The sequence below is a fragment of the Tachyglossus aculeatus genome, chromosome 23, assembly GCF_015852505.1.
Source record: "Tachyglossus aculeatus isolate mTacAcu1 chromosome 23, mTacAcu1.pri, whole genome shotgun sequence".
NCBI classification, from domain to species: Eukaryota; Metazoa; Chordata; class Mammalia; order Monotremata; family Tachyglossidae; genus Tachyglossus; species Tachyglossus aculeatus.
In genome coordinates, this window is record NC_052088.1 from 9,226,999 (window position 1) to 9,253,115 (window position 26,117).

Genomic DNA, 26,117 nt, shown 5'->3' on the forward strand with positions numbered 1-26,117 from the left:
AGTGACCCAACGTGGCTCCTTCAACCATGAATTCCATATGCTAACACCTGCTGGAGGAAGAAGAATCCCTCTAGGCTGTAAGCTCGTGGTGGGCAGGGAATACGCCTGTTTCTCATTCTTCTGTACTCTCCCAAGCGCATAGTACAGTGCTCTGCACACCGGAAGCACTCAATAAATGCGACTGAATGACCTGAATGAAGGAGAATTCGGCTTTCTCAATCAACAGCATGGGACCGGTGCAAAGTGATCAGGTCGGAGAAACAGTCCCTGTCCCACATGGGGCTCACGGGCTAAGCGGGATTTGCCATTGATTTTAATGGGGCACACCATGCAGAAATACTGAATTTACTTCTGACGCTCTCTAAAAATCTCATGTGCAAGCTGAAAGTTTTTTGTTTGGGGAAAATGTGCAAGTAAATCAATACGGGACAAGCACTTTAGAGGGTCATAGTTTCCTTCAGAGTCATTTACTCAGAGTTTCAGAGTTCCCAAACCACACGAAACCATACCCTGAGCAAGAGAAATTCTGGTTTCACAAAATCCAGCAAATACATGGTGTCAGGAGCCCGAAGCCAGTCAGCAATGGATCTGTTTGAGCAGAATGACATTTGTAAGACAAAGGTTTCAACACAAACTTCGCTTTTCCCCCCCAGGAGGTAACGTAAATCAAAGTATTAGCTACATACTATTCTATATTTAGCTGATTGAAAAGAAATCCTAGAAACTTAAAAGACCTGACTTCTTCCCCAGTTTTAGCTACTCACTCGCAATAAGACTGACATCACAATCCCGGTGTCATTGAATCGGGCCCGGCCGTTCCCTTTAGACTGTAAGCGTTGTACTTTCCCAAACACTTAGTACAGTGCTCTGCACGTACTTAACGCTAAATAAATACGAATGATTGGAGCCTATAGTTAACATGAAAATAATTTTTCACAGGTGCTATTTCTTTTTTCCTCTCTCCAAGAGCAACGCGGTCTTCTTTAGGTCAAGAAGAATCGGGACTCATTTCAAATAACCGAAAGGGAAAGCTCAGTTGAGAAGTGAGCAGGGAAACTGGAATTCAGTATTCAAAGGCACAAACTGTAATGCGTGCTGCCCTGACTTGCTCCTTTATTCATCCCCCCTCCCAGCCTCACAGCACTTATGCGCACATCTGTAATTTCTTTATTTATATTAGCACCTGGCTCTCCCTCTGGATTGTAAGGTCACTGTGGGCAAGGAATACTGTCCTCTCCCAAGCACTCGGTACAGCGCTCGGCATGTGGAAAGTGCTCAATAAATATGACTGAATGAATGAACGACATCTTGAAGGTACTGAAACCTGGGGATTTTCCAATCCCCTTTCCCCCTCCATAGCAGGAGGCCTAAGAAAGCGGGGGGCCTCCACGGGCAAGAAGTCCCTCCATTCATTCAATCGTATTTATTGAGCGCTCCCTGTGTGCACAGCACTGTATTAAGCACTTGGGAAGTACAAGTTGGCAACATATAGAGACGGTCCCTACCCAACAATGGGCTCACAGTCTAGAAGTGGGAGACAGACAACGAAACAGAACATGTGGACAGGTGTCAAGTCATCAGAACAAACAGAATTAAAGCTAGATGCACATCATTAACAAAATAAATAGAATAGTAAATATGTACAAGACAATGGCCCCCAGACAAACCAGCGGCATCGCGACGCGAAGGACCCTGGCAGCAGTTACCTGTTGTTGGTTTTCAAATAGATCATAGCCAGGGCCAGCGTAGCGCCCGGGCAAGTGACGTCCACGTTGATGCTGTCTCCCTCCTGCCAAACAGGACGACGGGAATCAGTCGGGATTTCGCGCGCCCACATCCCTGGGACGCTGCCGGCGTCCGGCTCTGACTCGGTGGCTCACCTTGATCTGGTAGCTTGGAGATTTGTGTTTCTCCCTGTGCATGCCCGCTTGGAAGCGTCGGTGTCCTCCCACCATGTACTGATAGAGCTGCTCGGGGACGTTGAGGTCGGACATGCCGATCAGGTTGCTGCCGTGCTGGATGGCAAGGAAATGGAGATCCTCTTTATTCATCATCATCATTCATTCATTCAGTCGTATTTATTGAGCGCTTACTGTGTGCAGAGTACTGGACTAAGCACTTGGGAAGTACACACTGGCAAAATATAGAGATGGTCCCTACCCGAAAACGGGCTCACAGTCTATTTACTTTGTTAATGATGTGCACATAGCTATAATTCTATTTGTTCTGACGATTTTGACACCTGTCTACGTGTTTTGTGGTCTGTCTCCCCCTTCTAGACTGTGAGCCCGTTGTCGGGTAGGGACCGTCTCTATATTTTGCCAACGTGTACTTCCCAAGTGCTTAGTCCAGTGCTCTGCACACAGTAAGCGCTCAATAAATACGATTGAATGAATGAAATTCAATCATATTTATTGAGTGCTTACTGTGTGCAGAGCACTGGATTAAGCGCTTGGGAGAGGACGCAACAACAATAAACTGACACATTCCCTGCCTGCAACGAGTTTACAGTCTAGAGCTTCACAAGAGCATTAGACCAGAGAGTGACTGAACTGATTTTCCAACCAAACAAAAATATGGTGGGCAATTCTCAAAATGTAGGATTTCCAGCATAGTCCAAACAATAATAATAATAATAATGATGGCATCTATTCAGTGCTTACTATGTGCAAAGCACTGTTCTAAGCACTGGGGAAATTACAAGGTGATCAGGTTGCCCCACGGGGGGGCTCACAGTCTTCATCCCCATTTTACAGATGAGGGAACTGAGGCCCAGAGAAGTGAATGACTTGCCTAAAGTCACACAGCTGACAATTGGCAGAGCTGGGATTTGAACCCATAACCTCTGACTCCAAAGCCCGGGCTCTTTCCACTGAGCCACTCTGCACTATAATAATAATAATGATGGCATTTATTAAGCGCTTACTATGTGCAAAGCACTGTTCTAGCACTGTAAGCTCCTTGTGGGCGGGGAACGCATCAACCGACTCTGATGTACTATACGCTCCCAAGCCCGTAGCACAGTGCTACGTAGCACAGCATACCAAAGTCACTTCCCTTCTCCGCACCTCAGTTACCTCGTCTGTGAAAATGGGGATCGAGACTGGGAGCCCCATGTGGGACATGGAATGGTTCTCTGCGCCTCAGTTACCTCGTCTGAGAAAACGGGGATTGAGACTGGGAGCCCCATGTGGGACATGGAATGGTTCTCCACACCCCAGGTACCTCATCTGTGAAAATGGGGATTGAGACTGGGAGCCCCATGAGGGACATGGAATTATTCTCCGCATCTCAGTTACCTCGTCTGTGAAAACGGGGATTGAGACTAGGAGCCCCATATGGGACATGGAATGGTTCTCCGCACCTCAGTTACCTCGTCTGTGAAAATGGGGATTGAGAGACTGGGAGCCCCATGTGGGACATGGAATGGTTCTCCCCACCTCAGTTACCTCGTCTGTGAAAACGGGGATTGAGACTAGGAGCCCCATATGGGACATGGAATGGTTCTCCGCATCTCAGTTACCTCGTCTGTGAAAATGGGGATTGAGACTAGGAGCCCCATATGGGACATGGAATGGTTCTCCGCACCTCAGTTACCTCGTCTGTGAAAATGGGGATTGAGAGACTGGGAGCCCCATGTGGGACATGGAATGGTTCTCCATGCCTCAGCTACCTCGTCTGTGAAAATGGGGATTGAGACTGGGAGCCCCATGTGGGGCATGGAATGGTTCTCCCCACCTCAGTTTCCTCATCTGTGAAAATGGGGATTGAGACTAGGAGCCCCATGTGGGACATGGAATGGTTCTCCACGCCTCAGTTACCTTGTCTGTGAAAACGGGGATTGGGACTAGGAGCCCCATGTGGGACATGGAATGGTTCTCTGTGCCTCAGTTACCTCGTCTGTGAAAACGGGGATTGAAACTGGGAGCCCCATGTGGGACATGGAATGGTTCTCCGCGCCTCAGTTACCTCGTCTGTGAAAACGGGGATTGAGACTAGGAGCCCCACGTGGGATATGGAATGGTTCTCCACGCCTCAGTTACCTCGTCTGTGAAAATGGGGATTGAAACTAGGAGCCCCAAGTGGGACATGGAATGGGTCCAACCTGATTACCTCATCGTTACCCCAGAATTTAGGACAGTGCCTGGCACACAGTAAGCGCTTAACAGGTACCATGGCAAAAAAAAAAAAAAAAACCCAACAAATCTGTCTGCTGTGTGACTTTAATTTCCTCATCTGTAAAATGGTGATTAAGAGTGGAAGCCCCATGTGGACCTACCCCAGCGCTTAGTACAGTGCCTGGCACATAGCAAGTGCATAATAACCACTTACAAAAAAGGAAAGAATAAAGAATAGGTGCTTACCCCTAAGCATACCATGCCCAGAGCCAGTCCAGCTGCTAAGGAATACGATTCCCGATCCGTGCAGTATTCCATTTCGGGGCCCGGTGGACGCCCTGTCCAAAAACAAGACATATGGGATTTTAGGAAGTTGCCCCATTTAAGAAATTCAACTTTGTATCAACATTTAAATAAATTAAGCTTTCTGGTCACGTACAGTGACTCCTGACCTATGTAATAATAATAATAATGGCATTTATTAAACGCTTACTATATGCAAAGCACTGTTCTAGGTGCTGGGGAGGTTACAAGGTGATGAGATTGTCCCAAAGAGGGCTCAGTCTTAATCCTCATTTTACAGATGAGGCAACTGAGGCCCAGAGAAGTGAAGTGACTTGCCCAAAGTCACACAGCTGACAATTGGCGGAGCTGGGATTTGAACCCATGATCTCTGACTCCAAAGCCCGGGCTCTTTCCACTGAGCTGTCAGACCAAAGTCCACCCCCCCAACCCCCCCAACAAAAAAGGAAAAGACATTGGCTACTTAAAGCTAATAATAATAGTAACAGTGTTGGCATTTGTTAAGCACTTACTACGTGCCAAGCACTGTTCTAAGCACTGGGGGGCGGGGGGGGGGGATACAAGGTAATCAAGGTTGTCCCACGTGGGGCTCACAGCCTTAATCCCCATTTTACAGATGAGGGAACTGAGGCCCAGAGAAGTGAAGTGACTTGCCCAAAGTCACACAGCTGACAAGTGGCAGAGCTGGGATTAGAACCCACGACCTCTGACTCCCAAGCCTGGGCTCTTTCCACTGAGCCACGCTGTTTCACCAAAGTGCCTCAGGGTGGGATTTACATAATCAATTATTTTCTTACAGGCAAAGCAGTCAATCAGTCAACTGTATTTATTGAGAGCTTACTGTGTGCAGAGCAACACGGTGTAACAAGTCAATATAACAATATAACAGACATTCCCTGCCCACGACCAGCTCACAGTTTGGAGGGGAAGACAGACATTAATATAAATAAATAAAATTACAGATATGTGCTTACATGCTGTAGGACTGGGAGGGGGAATGAATATAGGGAGCAAGTCAGGGCGACGCAGAAGGGAGTGGGAGAAGAGGAAAGCAGGGCTTAGTCGGGAAGGCCTCTTGGAGGGGGTGGGCCTTCAATAAGGCTTTGAAGTGGGGGGAGAGTAATTGTCTGTCGGACACGAAGAGGGAGGACATTCCAGGCCAGAGGCAGGAAGTGGGCGAGGGGTTGGCGGCGAGATAGAGATTGAGGGACAGTGAAGAGGTTGGCACCGGAGGAGTAAAGTATGCGGGCTGGGTCAGAGTAGGAGAGTGGCGAGGCAAGGTAGAAGGAGGCAAGGTGATTGAGTGATTAAAAGCTGATGTTAAGGGTTTTCTGTTAGTTGCGGAGGTGGAAAGAACAATAATAATAACAATAATGGCATTTATTAAGAGCTTACTATGTGCAAAGCACTGTTCTAAGCCCAGGGGAGGTTACAAGGTGATCAGGTTGCCCCTCGGATGGGCAACCACTGGAGGTTTTTGAGGAGGGGGGACATGTGGCTTGAATGTTTTTGTAGAAAAGGGACCCAGGCAGCAGAGTGAAGTATGGACTGGAGTGGGGAGAAACAGGAGGAAGGGAAGTCAGCAAGAAGGCTGACACAATAATCAAGGTGGGATAGGAAAAAAGTGCTTGGACATTAGCAGTTTGGATGGAGAGGAGAGGGCGGGTTTTAGGGATGCTGGGAAGGTCAAACTCACCGCATTTAGCCTTGGATTGAATATGTGGGCAGAACGAGAGAGAGGAGTCAAGGACAACGCCATGGGCTTGGGAGACAGGAAGGATGGTGATGCCTTGTACAGCGATGGGACAGTCGGAGGAAGGACAGGGTTTGGGTGGGATGATAAGGAGTTCTGTCTGAGACACGTTAAGCTTGAGGTGATGGCGGGACATTCAAGTAGAGGTGCAAGAGGAAATGTAAGATTGCAGAGGACAGAGATCAGAGCTGGAGGTGTATATTGGGGAATCATCTGCATAGTGGTGGTAGTTGAAGCCAAGGGGATCCAATGAGTGCTCCAAAGAAGTGGGTGTAGATAGAGAATAGAAAGGGACACAGAACTGAACCTTGAGGGACCCCCACTGTTAGGGGGTGGGAGGCAGAAGAGGAGCCCGCGGAAGAGACTGAGAATGAGCGGCCACAGAGACAGAAGAACAGGGAGAGGCCAGTGTCGGTGAAGCTGAGGTTGGACATTTCCAGGAGAAGGGGGCAGTTGACAGTGTGAAAACAGCTGAGAGGTGGAGGAGGATTAGGACTGAGTAGAGGCCATTGGATTCGGCAAGAAGGAAGACCTTCGAGAGGGCAATTTCGGTGGAGTGAAGGGGATTGGAGGGGGTCAAGGAGAGGATTGGAGAAGAGGAACTTGAGACAGCGGATGGAGATGACTCGCTCGGGAGTTTGGAGAGAAATGATAGGAGGGAGACGGGACTATAACTGGAGGGAGATGTGGGGTCAAGGGAGGGTTTCTTTTAGGATCAGGGAGACATGGCTATGTTTGAAAGCAGTGGGGAAGAAGTCATTGGAGAGTGAACAGTTGAAGATGGCTGTCCGGGAGGAAGAAGGGAGGGGGGCGAATGTTTTTTGATAAGGTGCGAAGTAATGGGGTCAGATGCGCAGGTGGAGGGGGTGGCTTTGGAGAGAAGGCAGGAGATCTCCTCTAAAGATACTGCTGGGAAAGATAGGAGAGTTGAAGGGGGTGGGGAGGTTTTAGGGAGATCACGCCTGATATCAACAAAGTAGGTGACCAGGTCATGATTACTATTATTATTAATAATAATAATAATCCCCATTTTACAGAGAAGGGAACTGAGGCCCAGAGAAGTGAAGTGACTTGCCCAAGGGCAACGCAGCAGGCAGGCGGCGGAGCCGGGATTAGAACCCAAACATTCTGCCCTGACCCAAATGTTTTTGTTTTATAAGTTCAACAGAGACGAGCCAGGTGGAAAATTTAAGATTGAACTGCGCTGCCACAGACTATGTACCAACCACTGTTCTAAGCGCCGAGGTAGATAATCATAACAAATACTTCTACTTCTACTTCTCCCCAGTACTTAGAACAGTGCTTTGCACATAGTAAGCGCTTAATAAAATGCCATTATTATTATTATTATTACTTGCTCTGATGATTTTGACACCTGTCGGTATGTTTTGCCGTCGAGACCGTGAGCCCGTTGTTCGGTGGGACCAGCCCTAGATGTTGCCGACTTGGACTTCCCAAGCGCTTAGTCCAGTGCTCTGCACACAGGAAGCGCTCAATAAATACGACTGAATGAATTGGAGGAGAGGGATAGGGGACGGAGGGATACAGGGGGTTTGAGGAGGGAGTTAAAAGTCTGGAACAATTGGCGCGGGACAGTGAGCCCACTGTTGGGTAGGGACTGTCTCTATATGTTGCCAATTTGTACTTCCCAAGCGCTTAGTACAGTGCTCTGCACATAGTAAGCGCTCAATAAATACGATTGATGATGATGATGATGATGACAGTGGGCGCTGGTGTCAATAAGGAGGGAGAAATCGTTTTGCCGGGGAGAAGAGAGGGCAGATTTGGAGCACGCCTGAAGTGGCCCGGCGCTTTGCCCCCAGAAAGCCCGCGAGGAAGCCCCCGGACGGAGGCGGACGTACCGATTTCCGCCAGGAGGACCTCGGCCGTGTGTCTGTGGGTGGTGCCCTGGTAGACGAGGCCGATCCCTATGACGGCCGCCACCTGGACGTTGTGGGGGACGTCCAGCTCGGTGGAGGTCGGCGGGAGGAGCGCGGGGATGTGGATGCTCAGAAGCCGCGTGACGGACATGTCCATCGTGCCCAGCTTGGCGGCGGAAACCCCGAGCAGCAGACCGATGCTCGTCATCTCGTGACCCTGCGGTGGAGGAGCCCGGCCGAGCAGAAAGTCAGCTGCCTCGGAGCCAACGGACGAGTCCTCTCCCCTGCAAAGTCTCAGCGTGGCTCCGGGGAAAGAGCCCGGGCTTGGGAGTCAGAGGTTGTGGATTATAATAACAATGACATTTATTAAGTGCTTACTATGTGCAAAGCACTGTTCTAAGCGCTGGGGAGGTTACAAGGTGATCAGGTTGTCCCACGGGGGGCTCACTGTCTTAATCCCCATTTTACAGATGAGGGAACTGAGGCCCAGAGAAGTGAAGTGACTTTATAATAATAATAATGGCATATATTAAGTGCTTACTATGTGCAAAGCACTGTTCTAAGCGCTGGGGAGGTTACAAGGTGATCAGGTTGTCCCACGGGGGGCTCACTGTCTTAATCCCCATTTTACAGATGAGGGAACTGAGGCCCAGAGAAGTGAGGTGACTTAATAATAGTAATAATGGCATTTATTAAGTGCTTACTATGTGCAAAGCACTGTTCTAAGCGCTGGGGAGGTTACAAGGTGATCAGGTTGTCCCACGGGGGGGCTCACAGTCTTAATCCCCATTTTACAGATGAGGTAACTGAGGCCCAGAGAAGTGAAGTGACTTGCCCAAAGTCACATAGCTGACAATTGGCGGAGCTGGAATTTGAACCTGTGACCTCTGACTCCAAAGCCTGTGCTCTTTCCACTGAGCCACGCTGCTTCTCTAATCCCGCTTCTGCCACTTGTCAGCTGGGTGACACTGGGCAAGTCACTTCACTTCTCTGGGACTCAGTTCCCTCAAGTGGAAAATTTATTTAGTACTCTATTTTACCTGTATATATTTATTCTATTTATTTTATTTTGTTAATATGTTTTGTTTTGTTGTCTGTCTCCCCCTTCTAGACTGTGAGCCCGCTGTTGGGTAGGGACCATCCCTATACGTTGCCAACTTGTACCTCCCAAGCACTTAGTACAGTCCCACATGGGACTCACAGGTTACACATGCAGGTCCTGAGCCACAGAGAAGTGAAGCGACTTGCCCAAGGCCACAAGGCAGGCGAGCGGCGGAGTCAGGATTAGATCCCAGGTCCTGCTGCCTCCCAAGTCCGTGCTCTAACCACTGGGCCATGCTGCTTCCTCTCTCATCCCTCACTTCCCCCAGCTGACTCTCTCCCGTGGCTCGGTGGAAAGAGCCCGGGCTTTGGAGTCAGGGGTCATGGGTTCGAATCCCGGCTCTGCCAACTGTCAGCTGTGAGACTCTGGGCAAGTCACTTCACTTCTCTGGGCCTCAGTTCCCTCATCTGTAAAATGGGGATTAAGCCTGTGAGCCCCATGTGGGACAACCCGATTACCTTGTAACCTCCCCAGCGCTTAGAACAGTGCTCTGCACATAGTAAGCGCTTAATAAATGCCATCATTATTATTATTATTATTGAAGGCCCATCTCCTCCAAGAGGCCTTCCCTCTCTAAGCCCCCTTTTCCTTTTCTTCAACTTCCTTCTGCGTTGCCCTGACTCGCTCCCTTAATTTACCCCCGGCAAGCCCCACAGCCCTTATGTCCCTATCCATAATTTATTTGTTTCTGTGGCTGTCTCCCCCTCTAGATGTAAGCTCGCTGTGGGCAGGGAATGCGTCTGTTTATTGTTCTGTTGTCCTCTCCCAAGTGCTCAGTACAGTGCTCTGCACACAGTAAGCGCTCAATAAATACGTCTGACTGCCTGAGGGCACAGCAGTTTGGATGAGGTCCTTGACGGGACCCGTTCCGGACCGTAGAGTCACCCCTGTCCCCGCGCTGCTCCCGTAAAGGGTGGGTGGGACGGTTCGGTGGCGGAGCTTTTAGAGAAGCAGCACGGCAGAGTGAATAGAGCCCAGGCCTGGGAGTTAGGTGGTCATGGGTTCTAATCCCGGCTCGGCCACTCGTCTGTTGTGTGACCTTGGGCAAGTCACTTCACTACTCTGGGCCTCAGCTCCCTCATCTGGAAAATGGGGGTTAAGACTGTGAGCCCCCCGTGGGACAACCTGATCACCTTGTAACCTCCCCAGCGCTTAGAACAGTGCTTTGCACACAGTAAGTGCTTAATAAATGCCATTATTGTTATTATTATTATTACTCTGGGCCTCAGTTCCCTCATCTGGAAAATGGGGGTTAAGACTGTGAGCCCCCTGTGGGACAACCTGATCACCTTGTAACCTCCCCAGCGCTTAGAACAGTGCTTTGCACATAGTAAGCGCTTAATAAATGCCATTATTGTTATTATTATTATTACCCTGGGCCTCAGCTCTCTCATCTGGAAAATGTGGGTTAAGACTGTGAGCCCCCCGTGGGACAACCTGATCACTTTGTAGCCTCCCCAGCGCTTAGAACAGTGCTTTGCGCATAGTAAGCACTTAATAAATGCCATTATTATTATGATTATTATTACTCTGGGCCTCAGCTCCCTCATCTGGAAAATGGGGGTTAAGACTGTAAGCCCCCCGTGGGACAACCTGATCACCTTGTAACCTCCCCAGTGCTTAGAACAGTGTTTTGCACCTAGTAAGCGCTTAATAAATGCCATTATTATTATAATTACTACTCTGGGCCACAGTTCCCTCATCTGGAAAATGGGGATTGAGGCAGTGTTCCCCAGGTGGGACAGGGACTAGGTCCATCCCGATTTGCCTGTATCCACCCCAGCGCTTAATACGGTGCCAGGCGTAGAGTAAGCACTTCACAAGTACCACAATTACTATTATCATTATTCCCGCTTCCCCGGCACAGCTCCGAAGGGGTGAATGCAGGAAGGGAGATTCCCACAAAACCTCCGTGCTTCCCAGAAGGCCTGGAATCTCCCAAGTTTCTGGGTGAAAAGAGATGAGTAGAAATAACAATAATAACGATAATCATAATAATAATAGTGGACTAAGTCCCAAGCACTGCGTTAAGCTCTAGGGTAGATACGAGATGAGATTCAGCACGGGGGTTTCACGGTCCCGGTGGGAGGGAGAAGCGGAATTTTCATCCCCATTTTGCAGGTGAGAAAACTGAGGCGTGGAGATCGAGGATCCTCCAAGAAGGCACCTTTCGGGTTACACGGCAACCACTGCTTGAGCTCCCGCACGATACCCACCGACCGGACACAGAGGTGGCCAAGTCGGGCTTCCAAGCCGGGGGGGCTGAGAGCCGGTATTCATCCGACAGAAATATCCCCAGGAACCAAGAGAAAAATCTGGTATTTATTGATATAACCCAGTCCGCACCTAGGCCGTCGGAGCGACTTGAAGGAATTTCAAGTCTTCGGACGCCTCACACGCCCCTCCGAAACCCGGGAAAGGAATTCCGGCGGCCGGGTCAATAAGAAGAGCCGCTCTGGAAAACCGATCCAGACGTTTTGCCCTCTGAGCCAAAGAATTAAAAAGAAAGAAGCAGCATGGCCTAGAGGATACAGTCCACGCCTGGGATTAAGAAAGAGTTGAGTTCTAATCCCGGCTCCGCCACTTGCCTGCTGTGGGACCTTGGGCAAGTCTCTTAACTTCTCTGTGCCTCAGTTATCTCATCCGTAAAAAGGGGAGCCCCACATGGGGCAAGGAATGTGTCCAACCTAAATAGCTTGTGTCTAACCCAGTGCTTTAATACAGTTAGTCAATCGTATTTATTTAGTGCTTACCGTGTGCAGATCCCTGCAATAATAATCATAATAATGATAATGATGGCATTTATTAAGCGCTTACTATGTGCAAAGCACTGTTCTAAGCGCTGGGGAGCTTACAAGGTGATCAGGTTGCCCCACGGGGGGCTCACAGTCTTAATCCCCATTTTCCAGATGAGGTAACTGAGGCCCAGAGAAGTGAAGTGACTTGCCCCAAGTCACACAGCTGACAGTTGGTGGAGCCGGGATTTGAACCCATGACCTCTGACTCCAAAGCCCGGGCTCTTTCCGCTGAGCCACGCTGCTTCTCCAGTGTACTAAGCACTTAGGAGAGTATAACGGAAGAATATAAGAGACACATTCCCTGCCCACAACGAGCTTCGTGTCTGGCACACGGTAAGCTCTTCATTCATTCATTCACTTGATCAATCGTAATTACGGAGCGCAAGACGCCATAAAAAAAAAAAAAACAAGAAGAAAAAAGATTAAAACCAGGGGCTAGGCCTCACCTTGGTTAGGTAGTCGTGAACGTTGAGGGTGGCCAGCTTGGTGAGGTGCCCATTCAGACCCAGGGCCATGAGGAAGCCGGCATATTCGTTGGCTAATTCGGCGTTCTTCGGCTTGTTGTAGACGATCCAGGCGGAGTCGATCTGGGACGCCGGGGCGATCTTCAACCCGGCGGCCACGCCGTTGTGGAAGCTGGCCCAGCACGCCATGTTGGGGGGCACGTCGATGTTTCCGCTGTTCAGGTCCACCGTCGTGTTGCGAGGAGGAGCCCGCCCTGCCCGGGGGAGGCGAGGGAGAGATGAAGGAGGGAAAAGCCCGGAAAACTGATCGCTAATGGTGGTGCCAACGCCACGTGGGAGGGAATGGCTCTCCTCGGGGTACAGGACTCCCTCCTCCTCACTGGGGGAGTGTGCACTAAACGGGACCTGAAATTTAAGGCCTCTGGACATAAAACACTGCATGCCCAACGTCCTCCACTTTCCTTTTGGGCCGAAACTCCTCACCACTGGCTTTAAAGCAGAGAAGCAGCGTGGCTCAGTGGAAAGAGCCCAGGCTTTGGAGTCAGAGGTCATGGGTTCGAATCCTGGCTCCACCACGTCTGCTGTGTGACCTTGGGCAAGTCACTTAACTTCTCTGAGCCTCAGTTACCTCATCTGTAAAATGGGGATTAAGACTGTGAGCCCCTCGTGGGACAACCTGATCACTTTGTATCCCCCCAGCGCTTAGAACAGTGCTTTGCACACAGTAAGCGCTTAACAAATGTCAACATTATTATTTTAAGCGCTTAGTACAGTGCTCTGCACACAGTAAGCGCTCAATAAATACGATTGATTGATTGATTTAAAGCACTCAATCTCCTTGACCCCTCTGACCTCACCTTGCTACTCTACTATAACTCAACCCGCAAACTTTGCTCCTCCAATGCCAACCTTCTCACTTTACCTTGATCTCATCTCTCGCCGCCAACCTCTCACCCACATCCTACCTCTGGGCTGGAATGCCCTCTCTCTTCAGATCTGACGGACAATTCCTCTCCCTCGCTTCAAGGCCTTATTGAAGGCCTTCTCCTCCAAGAGGCCTTCCCTAAGCCCCCCCCTTTCCTCTTCTCCCACTCCCTTCTGCGTCACCCTTTATTCATTCCCCCTCCCAGCCCCACGGCACTGACATCTAGATCCATAATTTACTTATCTGTCTCCCTCTCTAGACTGAAATCTCACTGAGGGCAGGGAATTTGCCTGCTATATCGTTATATCGTACTCTCCCAAGCAAATAAATACAAGTGACTGTGACTGAAAAGGCAAGCGGGGTAGATGAAGCAGCAGCTATTGGCTGAGCAGCAGTGTGGCCTATTGGAAAGAGCCCAGGCCTGGGAGCCGGAGGACCTGGGTTCTAATCCACGTTCCTCCACTTTGCTGGCTTATTGTACGACCATGGATAAGTCCCTTCAGCGTGGCTCAGTGGAAAGAGCCTGGGCTTTGGAGTCAGAGGTCATGGGTTCAAATCCTGGCTCCGCCACTCGTCAGCTGTGTGACTTTGGGCAAGTCGCTTCACTTCTCTGGGCCTCAGTGACCTCATCTGTAAAATGGGGATTAAGACTGTGAGCCCCACGAGAGACAACCTGATCACCTTGTAACCTCCCCAGCACTTAGAACAGTGTTTTGCACATAGTAAGCACTTAATAAATAGACTGTGAGCTCACTGTTGGGTAGGGACCATCTCTATATGTTGCCAACTTGTACTTCCCAAGCACTTAGTACAGTGCTCTGCACACAGTAAGTGCTCAATAAATATGATTGAATGAATGAATGAATAAATGCCATTATTATTATTATTATTCACTTCTCTGCCCTCGGTTTCCTCAACCACAAAAAGGAGATTCAATACCTGTTCTCCCTCCTACTTGGAGAGGGAGCCCCAGGTGGGACAGAGACTGTACCCAACCTGAATAACTATATCTGCTCCGGTGCTTAGAACAGTGCTTGAAACATAGTAAGTGCTTAACAAATGTAATAATAGTAATAATAATAGCTGATGCCAGGATGCTATTTCGGATACGATTATGAATCCTCTCTCACTTAAAGATCTGGAGTTAGAGTCACCCTTGGGAGTGCAGCAGGATACTTTGATCTAACATTGATCTAAAATAAATCACAGTTAGGATCCATGTAGGAGGTAAATATGAAGTTAACCTTCCTGTATGCAATTGAGGAGTTAATTACTGATTTGACAGATACGTTCGCAGTTGGGCAATTTAACTGCTGACAGCAATTGTAACAATAGCTGTGGATACTAAGAATGGAAGTGATATCTCTAAAGAGCCAATGACTTACCATGAATCGATTCCCTAAAGGAAACCATTTTGCAGCCTGTCATTATTACGAACACCGTAGTAAGCCTTGGAGCAAATATACAAAAATCCCTGGCCAACTCAGGGCTTCCAAGCTAACTTCGTGTCTTTTGCCGAAATATTTTCATTTAGTGGACGCTGACTTTGATGATACGCATCCTCCGATTTTTTTGCCACACTAAACATCGTACGGACATTCTCTTTGACTCTGATCAATCAATGGAATCTATCAATAATAACTGCGGCATTTATTATCATTATTATAGTGCTTGTTAAATGCTTACTTGGTGTCGCGAGGGTCGGAAACGACTTGACGGCATAAGAGGAGAGAAGTTGTGCCAAGCGCTGTTCTAAGTGCCGCGGTAGATAGACGTTAATCAGGTTGGAGGCAGTCCCTGTCCCAAATGGGGCTCACAGTCTTGATCCCCATTTTAAAGATGAGGGAACTGAGGCCCAGAGAAGTGAAGCGACTTGCCCAAGGTCACACAGCAGACCCGTGGCCGAGCCGGGATTAGGACCCACGTGCTCTTTCCCCTAGGCCACACTGCCCCTCTGGGCACGTTCTGTGGCTTAGGCGCTTGGGAGAGAATAATCCAATAACCTTGGTAGATTCGATCCCTGCCCACAAAGACCATATGGACTCCAAGTTTCCTTTTACAGTGAATTGGGCTTTTATCTAAAAGGATTAACTATTCTACGTAAAGGACGTGATTCGAAAGCGAGTGTCCCAAAGGAAACAACCAAGAGCGCATTCGTTCTGGTGCCAATTCCACTTGAAAACGTACCCGTCAGATTCAGCTTAGGAACTGGCAGAGGCTCTGTTGGAACAGGGTGGTATGAAAATAAGGTGAACATCCCTCGCCCCAAGGGGAGGGCCATGGTCCTCTGACACAACTGAAGTAACCTGAAATGACGAGAAGAAACACAACCGGCTTAAAAAATACCATTATTATCATCAATCGTATTTATTGAGCGCTTACTATGTGCAGAGCACTGTACTAAGCGCTTGGGAAGTACAAATTGGCAACATTACTATTGTTATTAATTATAAAATACAGGCTAATCAGGCCAAATACAGCCCCCATATCACACAGGGCTCAAAATCGAGACAGAGGAAGAGCAGGGATCATATTGCCATTCTGCAGATGTGGAAACTGAAGCACGGCAAGATTAAGTGCTTAGCCCGAGATGAAACAGTAGCTCAGTAGCTGGGGTGGGATTAGAGCCATTGTACCCTGTCTCCCAGTCCATCAGTCAATCCATCAATCAGTGGTATTTATTGAGTGCTTACTGAGTGCACTGAGAGAGATACAAGATACTCTATTTATTTTATCTGTACATATTTATTCTATCTTGTTAGTATGTTTTGTTTTGTTCTCTGTCTCCCCCTTCTAGACTGTGAGCCCGCTGTTGGGTAAGGACCGTCTCTAGATGTTGCCAACATGTACTTCCCAAGCGCTTAGTACAGTGCTCTGCACACGGTAAGTGCTCAATAAATATGATTGAATGAATGAATGAATGAACCGGGGAGACGGCCTGTTAAACCACTAAAAAAAAAAATTCATTCGCCGCCACCCCAGGGGCCAGTGTTTGTAGCAGTAGCATTGACTGACGCCCCTGACTGAGAACTCAAGCAGTCGGACATCACAAAAGTCCTCAGAGGACGAGCCCCACCAGGGACAGGGAGAGTGGGTACATAGTAAGTACCTAATACGTACCACCACTCCTCTTCCAATGCCAACAGTGGTGGTGAAAGACTTGTCCAAGGTCACGCAACTGGCAAGTCGTGGAGCCAGAATTAGAGCCATTCTGATGATAAGATCAAGGGTTGCACCGAGGCGGGAAAGGAGGGAGAAGGCGGGGTGGATGGATGGAGCAAAGGTATTTGACGGCAATCCGGCGTTCAGTACAGTGCACTGAGTAAAAGCCGCATAAACGGTGAGGGGTTACCTGTTTTCTTTTTCTTCGATGTACTCGTGGTCACTCACTTCTGGCATCTGGACAACGTTGACTCGGACGGGGTGGGCGCTTTGAAGCAGCCGGCGCACCTCTTGGACTCTCAGATCTTCGCTCCAGATCAACGACATCACCTCCTGATTCATATCGTTCATACCGTCGTCTTCTTCCTCGGTCTCTGTCCCTGAAGCAACCTCTGATGAGGGCACCTGAGCGACAGACTGGATGCGGAAGAACAAAATACATTTCAGACAGGAACAGCAAGAGGACACTTGTCACCGCAAGAGAGCCGTATCCCGATAATTAGCTCGCTCAAACGAAGGGACGGAAATGTCATTCTGAATCGTCCTCTCCCGACCACCTAAGTACGGCGCTTAATAGTAAGCGCTTAATAAATGCCATCATTATCTATTATTATTACGGGGCTCTGCACAGAGTAGGCGCTCAAGAAATACTGCTGATTGACTGATTGGTGCACAGCTCGGGCAGGTTTAGGAAAATACTTAGGATTATTCCTTCCATCATATTTATTGAGCGCTTACTGTGTGCAGATTATCCATTACAAGATAAGGATTAACAAAATAGAGCAGTAATTGCGTCCCTGACCCCAGGGATAGAGGGAGATGCTTAAAATTGGTTGATATCTGACCAAGAGAGGAAAAAGTCTCAAAATCCTTTTGAAATGTATGAAATCCATCATTTGGAAATCATGAATCAATCAACTGTACTTATTAAGTTGCAGAAGAGTATACTTGGCGCTTGGGAGAGTACAATATAAGAGTTGGTAGATACATTCCCTGCCCACAGTAAGCTTACAGTCTTGAGTGAGCCCACTGTTGGGTAGGGACTGTCTCCATATGTTGCCAACTTGTACTTCCCAAGCGCTTAGTACAGTGCTCTGCACACAGTAAGCGCTCAATAAATATGATTGATTGATTGATTGAGGGGAAGGACCAAGATAAGTTCAACGTTTGCCCCCGCTCTCATAACAAAGATCAAGTATTGCAGGCGCACAGATTCGTACACGTACATACAGACCCAGTGGTGTGGTATCTTGAAAGACCAGCCTTTGAGCTCCTAAATAATAATAATAATGGCATTTATTAAGCACTTACTGTGTGCAAAGCACTGTTCTAAGAGCTGGGGAGGATACAAGGTGATCAGGTTGTCCCTCAGGGGCTCACGGCCTTCATCCCCATTTTACAGATGAGGTAACTGAGGCCCAGAGATGTTAAGTGACTTGCCCAAAGTCACACAGCTAAAGTGTGAACTAGCATATAAAAGGTATTAAATGCACATAATGCTTATAATAAAAGTATTAAAAGCATATAATGCTTCTCTGTAATGTATTTATTTATACTAACGTCTGTCTCCCCTTTTAGGCTGTGAGATTGCTGTGGGCAGGGAATGTGTCTGCTTACGTGCTATATTGTGCTCTCCCAAGCTCTTAATACAGTGTTCTGCACACAGTAAGTGCTCAATAAATATGAATAACTGACTGACTGGGAACTTCCTCTCCCCCCATCATGGTGTTTGTTAAGCACTTACTATGTGTAGATACGAGCTAATCGAGTAGGACACAGTCCCTGCCTATATGGGACTCCCCAGTCTTAATTCCCATTTTTCCGATGAGATAACTGTGGCCCGGAGAAGTTTTCATTCATTCATTCATTCAACCGTATTTACTGAGCGCTTACTGTGTGCAGAGCACTGTACTAAGCGCTTGGGAAGTACAAGTTGGCAACATATAGAGACGGTCCCTACCCAACAGAAGTGAGGTGACTTGCCCAAGGCCACCCAGCAGACAAGTAGCAGAGCCACTTCTGATTCCCGGGCCCTTGCTCCATCCTGCTTCTCCACTGCATTCTTGCATTCTCTGCCTCCCTGTTTATTCAATCGCATTTATTGAGTGTTTACTGTGTGCAGAGCACTGTACTAAGCGCTTGGGAAGTACAAGTCGGCAACGTGTAGAGACGGTCCCTACCCAACAACGGGCTCATAGTTTAGAAGGGGGAGACGGACAACAACACAAAACACGTTTATCTAGCTGTGGTGCCCACCTAAGAGCGGCTATATGCTTGTACATATTTATTACTCTATTTATTTATTTATTTTACTTGTACCTATCTATTCTATTTATTTTATTTTGTTAGTATGTTTGGTTTTGTTCTCTGTCTCCCCCTTCTAGACTGTGAGCCCACTGTTGGGTAGAGACTGTCTCTATATGTTGCCAGCTTGTACTTCCCAAGCGCTTAGTACAGTGCTCTGCACACAGAAAGCGCTCAATAAATACGATTGATTGATTGATTGATTGAACTGTATTCCAACCCATATTGACACCGGCCGATTCCCACCCGCCCCGCAGTCCCCCAGACCCGGTATTTTGGGGGGTCCAGGAGATAGGCGCGGGCTGAGAATATCAGCTGGCCCCTGGTTTGCCGAGCAGGGTGCTTGGGACAGAGTTCGGCTTGCCCTACAAGTGCGGGGGGCTGTGGGGTCCTGCCCATTGAGAGCAGTGAAGAGGGGCTTTTTGGCATAGTACACTCTGCAGCAAAGTGGACACTCCCCCCCGACCGCCCTGCCAGTCAGTACACTGCCTCAGTGTACTCCTGGGGTCCAGTTGGGACCTCGTGCCTCTCCCAGGAAAGATAATAATAATAATAATGGCATTTGTTAAGCGCTTACTATATGCAGAGCACTGTTCTAAGTGCTGGGGGGGGGATACAAGGTGATCAAGTTGTCATCATCATCATCATCAATCGTATTTATTGAGCGCTTACTATGTGCAGAGCACTGTACTAAGTGCTTGGGAAGTACAAGTTGGCAACATATAGAGACAGTCCCTACCCAACAGTGGGCTCACAGTCTAAAAGGGGGAGATGGAGAACAAAACCAAACTTACTAACAAAATAAAATAAATAGAATAGATATGTACAAGTAAAACAAATAAATAAATAAATAAATAGAGTAATAAATATGTACAAACATATATACATATATACAGGTGCTGTGGGGAAGGGAAGGAGGTAAAATGGGGGGGATGAAGAGGGGGACGAGGGGGAGAGGAAGGAAGGGGCTCAGTGTGGGAAGGCTTCTTGGAGGAGGTGAGCTCTCAGTAGGGCCTTGAAGGGAGGAAGAGAGCTAGCTTGTCCCACGTGGGGCTTACAGTCTTAATTCCCATTTTACAGATGAGGTAACTGAGGCCCAGAGAAGTGAAGTGACTTGCCCAAGGTCAGCCAGCAGACCTGTGGCAGAGTCGGGATTCAAACCCATGACTTCTGACTCTAAAGCCCGGGCTCTTTCCACTGAGCCATGCTGCTTCTCAGTGGTCTTCCCGAGAGTGGACATACCTTTATATCCATTAAAGGGATTCAAAGTCTACTTTGCTACATTTTGGACGTTTTTTCAAACCCCTGGGGAGGGAACCCAGCCCCGCCCTGTCACTCCTGACAACTAAATGCGAGAAATCCCACGCACACGTTCAAAAACACAACCCACTCTCCTGCCTATTTCTTTTGTTTTGTTGTCTGTCTCCCCGTTCAAGACTGTGAGCCCGTTGCTGGGTAGGGACCGTCTCTACATGTTGCCGATTTGTACTTCCCAAGTGCTTAGTACAGTACTCTGCACACAGTAAGCGCTCAATAAATACGACTGAATGAATGAATCCCGAGGATTCACTTCAGTGAAGCGTGCTCCTTGATACCCAAATCTGAACCCTATTTCTCTCCCACAGCCCCAGAACTCTGACTGAAAAGCTCATTGTGGGCAGGGAATGGGTCTGTTTATTGTTGTAGTCTACTCTCCCAAGCGCTTAGTATAGTGCTCTGCACACAGTAAACACCAAATTGATATGATTGAATGAAGGAATGAATGATCTCTGCCCTATGACTATGAACAAAGCCGCAGCATGCCCTAGTAAGCGCTTAATAAATGCCATTATTATTATTATTATTATTATAAAACACGGACCCAGGAGTCAGAATGACCTGGATTCTAATCCTGGCTCTGCCACTTGTCTTCTTTGTGTGACCTTGGGGAAGTCACTTCTCTGTGCCTCAGCTGTACCATCTGTAAAATGGGGATTAAGACTGTGAGCCCCCTGTAGAATAGGGACTGTGTCCACTTCATTATCTTGTATCTACCCTAGCGCTTAGTAGAGTGTCCGGTACAGAGTAAGCACTTAAATACCATAAAAAAAAGTTTCCAGATAAGTCATTCATATTTATTGAACACTTACTGTGTGCAGAGTACAGTACTGTTACTTTTTAATATCATTAAAAAAAAAAGTGGGGGTTATCTTGTTATTTAGGAGAAGCAGCGTGCCATCATTATTATTACCACAAATACATTATAGTCATGTGCAGCTTGGCTCAGTGGAAAAAGCCTGGGCTTCAGAGTCAGAGGTCATGGGTTCGAATCCCGGCTCCGCCACTTGTCAGCTGTGTGACTTTGGGCAAGGCGCTTGACTTCTCTGTGCCTCAGTTACCTCACCTGTAAAATGGGGATTTAAGTTTGTGAGCCCCACGTGGGACAACTTGATTACCTTGTATCTACCCCAGCGCTTAGAACAGTGCTTTGCACATAGTAAGCGCTTAATAAATGCCATTATTATTATTATTTCTTCCCAACACTATAGTGTGCGGTTTCTTGGTGAAGCACTTACTATGTGCCAGGCACTCTACTAAGCGCTAGGATAGATACAAGCTAATCAGGCTGGATACAGTCCCTGTCCCCCACGAGACTCTCAGTTTTCACCTCCAGTTTACAGAGGCGGCCTGCAAAAGTGAAATGATGATGATGGCATTTGTTAAGCGCTTACTATGTGCAAAGCACTGTTCTAAGCTCTGGGGGAGGTTACAAGGTGATCAAGTTGTCCCACAGGGGGCTCACAGTTTTAATCCCCATTTCACAGATGAGGTAACTGAGGCACAGAGAAGTGAAGTGACTTGCCCAAAGTCACACAGCTGACAGTTGGCAGAGCCGGGATTTGAACCCATGAAATGACTCGCCCGAGGTCACACAGCAGACAAGCCGTGGAGCCACGATTAGAAACCAGGTCCTTCAAACTCCCATTCATTCATTCATTCATCAATCAATCAATCGTACTTATTGAGCGCTTACTGTGTGCAGAGCACTGTACTAAGCGCTTGGGAAGTACAAGCTGGTAACATATAGAGATGGTCCCTACCCAACAGTGGGCTCACAGTCTAAAAGGGGGAGACAGAGGGGATTCATTCAATCGTATTCATTGAGTGCTTACTGTGTGCAGAGCACTGGACTAAGACCCACTTGGGTCTGCCGCTCACAAATGCAATTTTTTTTTTTAATCAAATTGGGGGTTGTAAGATCCACTTTGCAATTGGAGTTTAACCATTTGCTTTCAAAGCGCTGTGCTCAGAATCTCGCTTTAAAAGGACACAAGGTTTCAGAAGGTGAAATGGTCTGTCTCCTGTTCCAGCAGGAAGGGTGGTGCTTCCTGCTTCTAAAGTAGCCGGGGTGTCGCGGCCGGGGTGGGTGTGCTTGGATCAGTGACTGAAATTTGTCATTATAGATTTTTTTAATGGTTCTCGTCAAGCTCCGACTGTGTGCCAAACACTGTGCTATGCCCCGGGGTAGATACAAGCTAATCAGGTTGAACGGCTCACAGTCTTGATCCCCCTTTTACGGACGAGGGAACTGAGGCACAGAGAAGTGAAGTGACTTGCCCGTGGTTTTTACATGCCTTGTAATCCCCAGTCAATCAACGGTATTCATTGTCAATCAATCAATCAATCACTCGTATTTATTGAGCGCTTACTGTGTGCAGAGCACTGTACTAAGCGCTTGGGAAGTACAAGTTGGCAACATATAGAGACGGTCCCTACCCAACAGTGGGCTCAATTGTCCCTTACCCGTTTACTGAGTGCAAAGCACTGGACTAAGCACTCGGGAGAGTACGCTACGACAGAATCGGTCGGCAGAATAGAGAAGCAGCATGGCTCAGTGGAAAGAGCGCAGGCTTTGGAGTCAGAGGTCAGGGGTTCAAATCCCAGCTCCACCAAGTATCAGCGGTGTGACTTTGGGCAAGTCACTTCACTTCTCTGGGCCTCAGTTCCCTCATCTGCAAAATGGGGATTAAGACTGTGAGCCCCCAGTGGGACAACCTGATCACCTTGTAACTTCCCCAGCGCTTAGAACAGTGCTCCGCACATAGTAAGCGCTTAATAAACGCCATCATTATTATTGTTGCCAATCTGTACTTCCCAAGCGCTTAGTACAGTGCTCTGCACATAGTAAGCGCTCAATAAATACGATTGATTGATTGATTGATTGATTATAGGCACGATCCCTGGCCTTAAGGAGCATAGACAGGCTACTGCATAGTCAATCGTATTTATTGAGCACTCACTGTGTTCACAGCACTGTACTAAGCGCTTGGAAGAGTACAATACAATAATAAACAGACATATCCCCTGCCCACATCAGGCATATGCCCCAAATCAAAATTCATTCATTCATTCATTCATATTTATTGAGTGCTTACTGTGTGCACAGCACGGTACTAAGCGCTTGGGAAGTACAAGTCGGCAACATATAGAGACGGTCCCTACCCAACAACGGGCTCACAGTCTAGACGGGGGAGACAGACAATAAAACATATAGAAAGGTGTCAAAATCATCAGAACAAATAGAATTAAATGATCTGTGTCCAACCTGATGAGCTTGTATCTATCCCGGTACGTAGTACAGTACTCGGCACATAGTAAGAGCTTAACAAAAACCATTTAAAAAAAAAAGGGTAGGGACGGATGGGATTCAGAAAGGACACCCTGGGTGAGACTGTTAAACAATCAGTGGTATTTACCGCTCTCTCATTACATGCAGAACACTGTACGAAGCACTTAGGAAAGTACAAGCAACAGAATCGGTGGATAATGATAATAATAATAATAATAATGATGGCATTTGTTAAGCGCTTGCTATGTGCAAAGCACTGTTCTAAGCGCTGGGGGGGGATACAAGGTGATCAGGTTGTCCCACGGGGGGCTCACAGTCTTAATCTTCATCCCCATTTCACAGATGAGGTCACTGAGGCCCAGAGAAGAGTCTCCCCCTTCTAAACTGTGAGCCCACTGTTGGGTAGGGACCGTCTCTAGATGTTGCCAACTTGGACTTCCCAAGCGCTTAGTACAGTGCTCTGCACACAGTAAGCGCTCAATAAATACGACTGAATGAATGAATCCCCATTTTAGAGATGAGATAACTGAAGCTCAGAGAAGTTAAGTGACCTGCCCAAGGTCATACAGCAGGCATATGGCGGAGCCGGGAGTCAAACCCATGACCTCTGCCTCCAAAGCCCAGGCTCTTTCCACTGAGCCACGCTGCTTCTCTACAATCCCTGCAGGGAGAGGATCTCTGCCCACAAAGGGCTTACCATCTAAAAAGGGAGACGGACATTACTATGAAAAAATAAGTCCTTTATCCTATATGATCTCTGCCCACAGAGAGCTTACAATCTAAAAAGGGAGATGGACATTACTATGAAAAAATAAGTCCTTTATACTATACGATTTAAAGATAAGTGAATAAGTACTACGGGGTTGGACGGTGGGGAAATGATCAAATGTCCAGAGTTCACAGTTCCAAGGGCAGAGGTAAAGCAGAAGGGAGAGTAAGATGGGGAAAAGGGGGCTTCATCGGGAAAGGCCTCTTGAAGGAAATGTGACTTTAATAATGCTTTGAAGGTGGAGAGGGCGATGGGCTGACATATATGAAAGGGGAGGGCATCCTGGGCTAGGGGGAGGACCTGGAAAAAGGGTCAGTGATGAGATATAGATGAAATCGGGCCCAGGGAGTAAGCTTACCCACCCTCCTCCCCAATTCATTCAGGACCTAAATAATAATAATAATAATGATGGCATTTATTAAGCGCTTACTATGTGCAAAGCACTGTTCTAATGGATTCGTGATGTTTTAGTTAAGTATTAAAACAGGTCCTGAATTAGAGTTTGCAGTGTGGCCTGTCTATCTAGACGGACTATCTATTTCTACCTATAGAAATAGATATCTAGAAACAGCGTGGCTCAGGGGAAAGAGCCCGGGCTTTGGAGTCAATCAATCAATCGTATTTATTGAGTCAGAGGTCATGGGTTCACATCCTGGCTTCCCCAAATGTCAGCTGTGTGACTTTGGGCAAGTCACTTCAGGTCTCAAGGCCTCAGTTCCCTCATCTGTAAAATGGGGATTAAGACTGTGAGCCCCCCGTGGGACAACCTGATCACATTCGTGAGGTTTTCGTTAAGTATTAAAACAGGTCTTGAGTTAGAGTTTGCAGTGTAGCCCATCTATCTAGATGCACTATTTCTATCTATAGAAAGAGATATCTAGAAGCAGCGTGGCTCAGTGGAAAGAGCACAGGCTTTGGAGTCAGAGGTCACGGGTTCAAATCCCAGCTCCACCAATTGTCAGCTGTGTGACATTGGGCAAGTCACTTCACTTCTCTGGGCCTCGGTTCCCTCATCTGTAAAATGGGGATGAAGACTGTCAGCCCCCCATGGGACAACCTGATCACCTTGTAACCTCCCCAGCACTTAGAACAATGCTTTGCACATAGTAAGTGCTTAATAAATGCCATCATCATTATTATTATTATCATTATATCTATCTATTTCTCCCCCTTCTAGACTGTGAGCCCGTTGTTGGGTAGGGACCATCTCTATATGTTGCCGACTTGAACTTCCCAAGTGCTTAGTCCAGTGCTCTGCACACAGTAAGCGCTCAATAAATACGATTGAATGAATGAATGAATAGTAAGTGCTTAATAAATGTTATCATTATTATTATTATCATTATATCTATCTGTCTACCTATTTCTCCCCCTTCTTCACTGTGAGCCCGCTGTTAGGTAGGGACCGTCTCTATATGTTGCCGACTTGTACTTCCCAAGCGCTTAGTCCAGTGCTCTGCACACAGTAAGTGCTCAATAAATATGAATGAATGAATGAATAGTAAGTGCTTAATAAATGCCATCATCATTATTATTAGCATTATATCTATCTATTTCTCCCCCTTCTAGACTGTGAGCCTGTTGTTGGGTAGGGACCTTCTCTATGTGTTGCAAACTTGTACTTTCCAAGTGCTTAGTCCAGTGCTCTGCACACAGTAAGCGCTCAATAAATACGACTGAATGAATGAATAGTAAGTGCTTAATAAATGCCATCATTATTATTATTATCATTATATCTACCTATCTATCTATTTCTCCCCCTTCTAGACTGTGAGCCCGCTGCTGGGTAGGGACCGTCTCTATATGTTGCCGACTTGTACTTCCCAAGCGTTTAGTCCAGTGTTCTGCATACGGTAAGCGCTCAATAAATACGATTGAATGAATGAATATCTACAGCTCTGAACTCCATCTGGAAGAGCGGAGAGTTGTT

The 26,117-nt window shown here is 47.5% G+C and overlaps 1 protein-coding gene across 1 annotated transcript in view; it reads right to left on the reverse strand.

Annotated features, from left to right (window-relative positions):
- Positions 1-26,117, reverse strand: part of ANAPC1 (anaphase promoting complex subunit 1) — a 116,832-nt gene that overhangs the window by 37,657 nt on the left and 53,058 nt on the right. Inside the window, exons 26-33 of the mRNA XM_038765774.1 lie at positions 16,696-16,922; positions 15,531-15,649; positions 12,401-12,672; positions 8,037-8,271; positions 4,365-4,456; positions 1,881-2,015; positions 1,707-1,789; positions 510-588 (exon numbers count right to left, since the gene is read on the reverse strand). Coding sequence (XP_038621702.1) covers positions 510-588; positions 1,707-1,789; positions 1,881-2,015; positions 4,365-4,456; positions 8,037-8,271; positions 12,401-12,672; positions 15,531-15,649; positions 16,696-16,922 — 1,242 coding nt within the window. The remainder of the gene's footprint in view (positions 1-509; positions 589-1,706; positions 1,790-1,880; positions 2,016-4,364; positions 4,457-8,036; positions 8,272-12,400; positions 12,673-15,530; positions 15,650-16,695; positions 16,923-26,117) is intronic.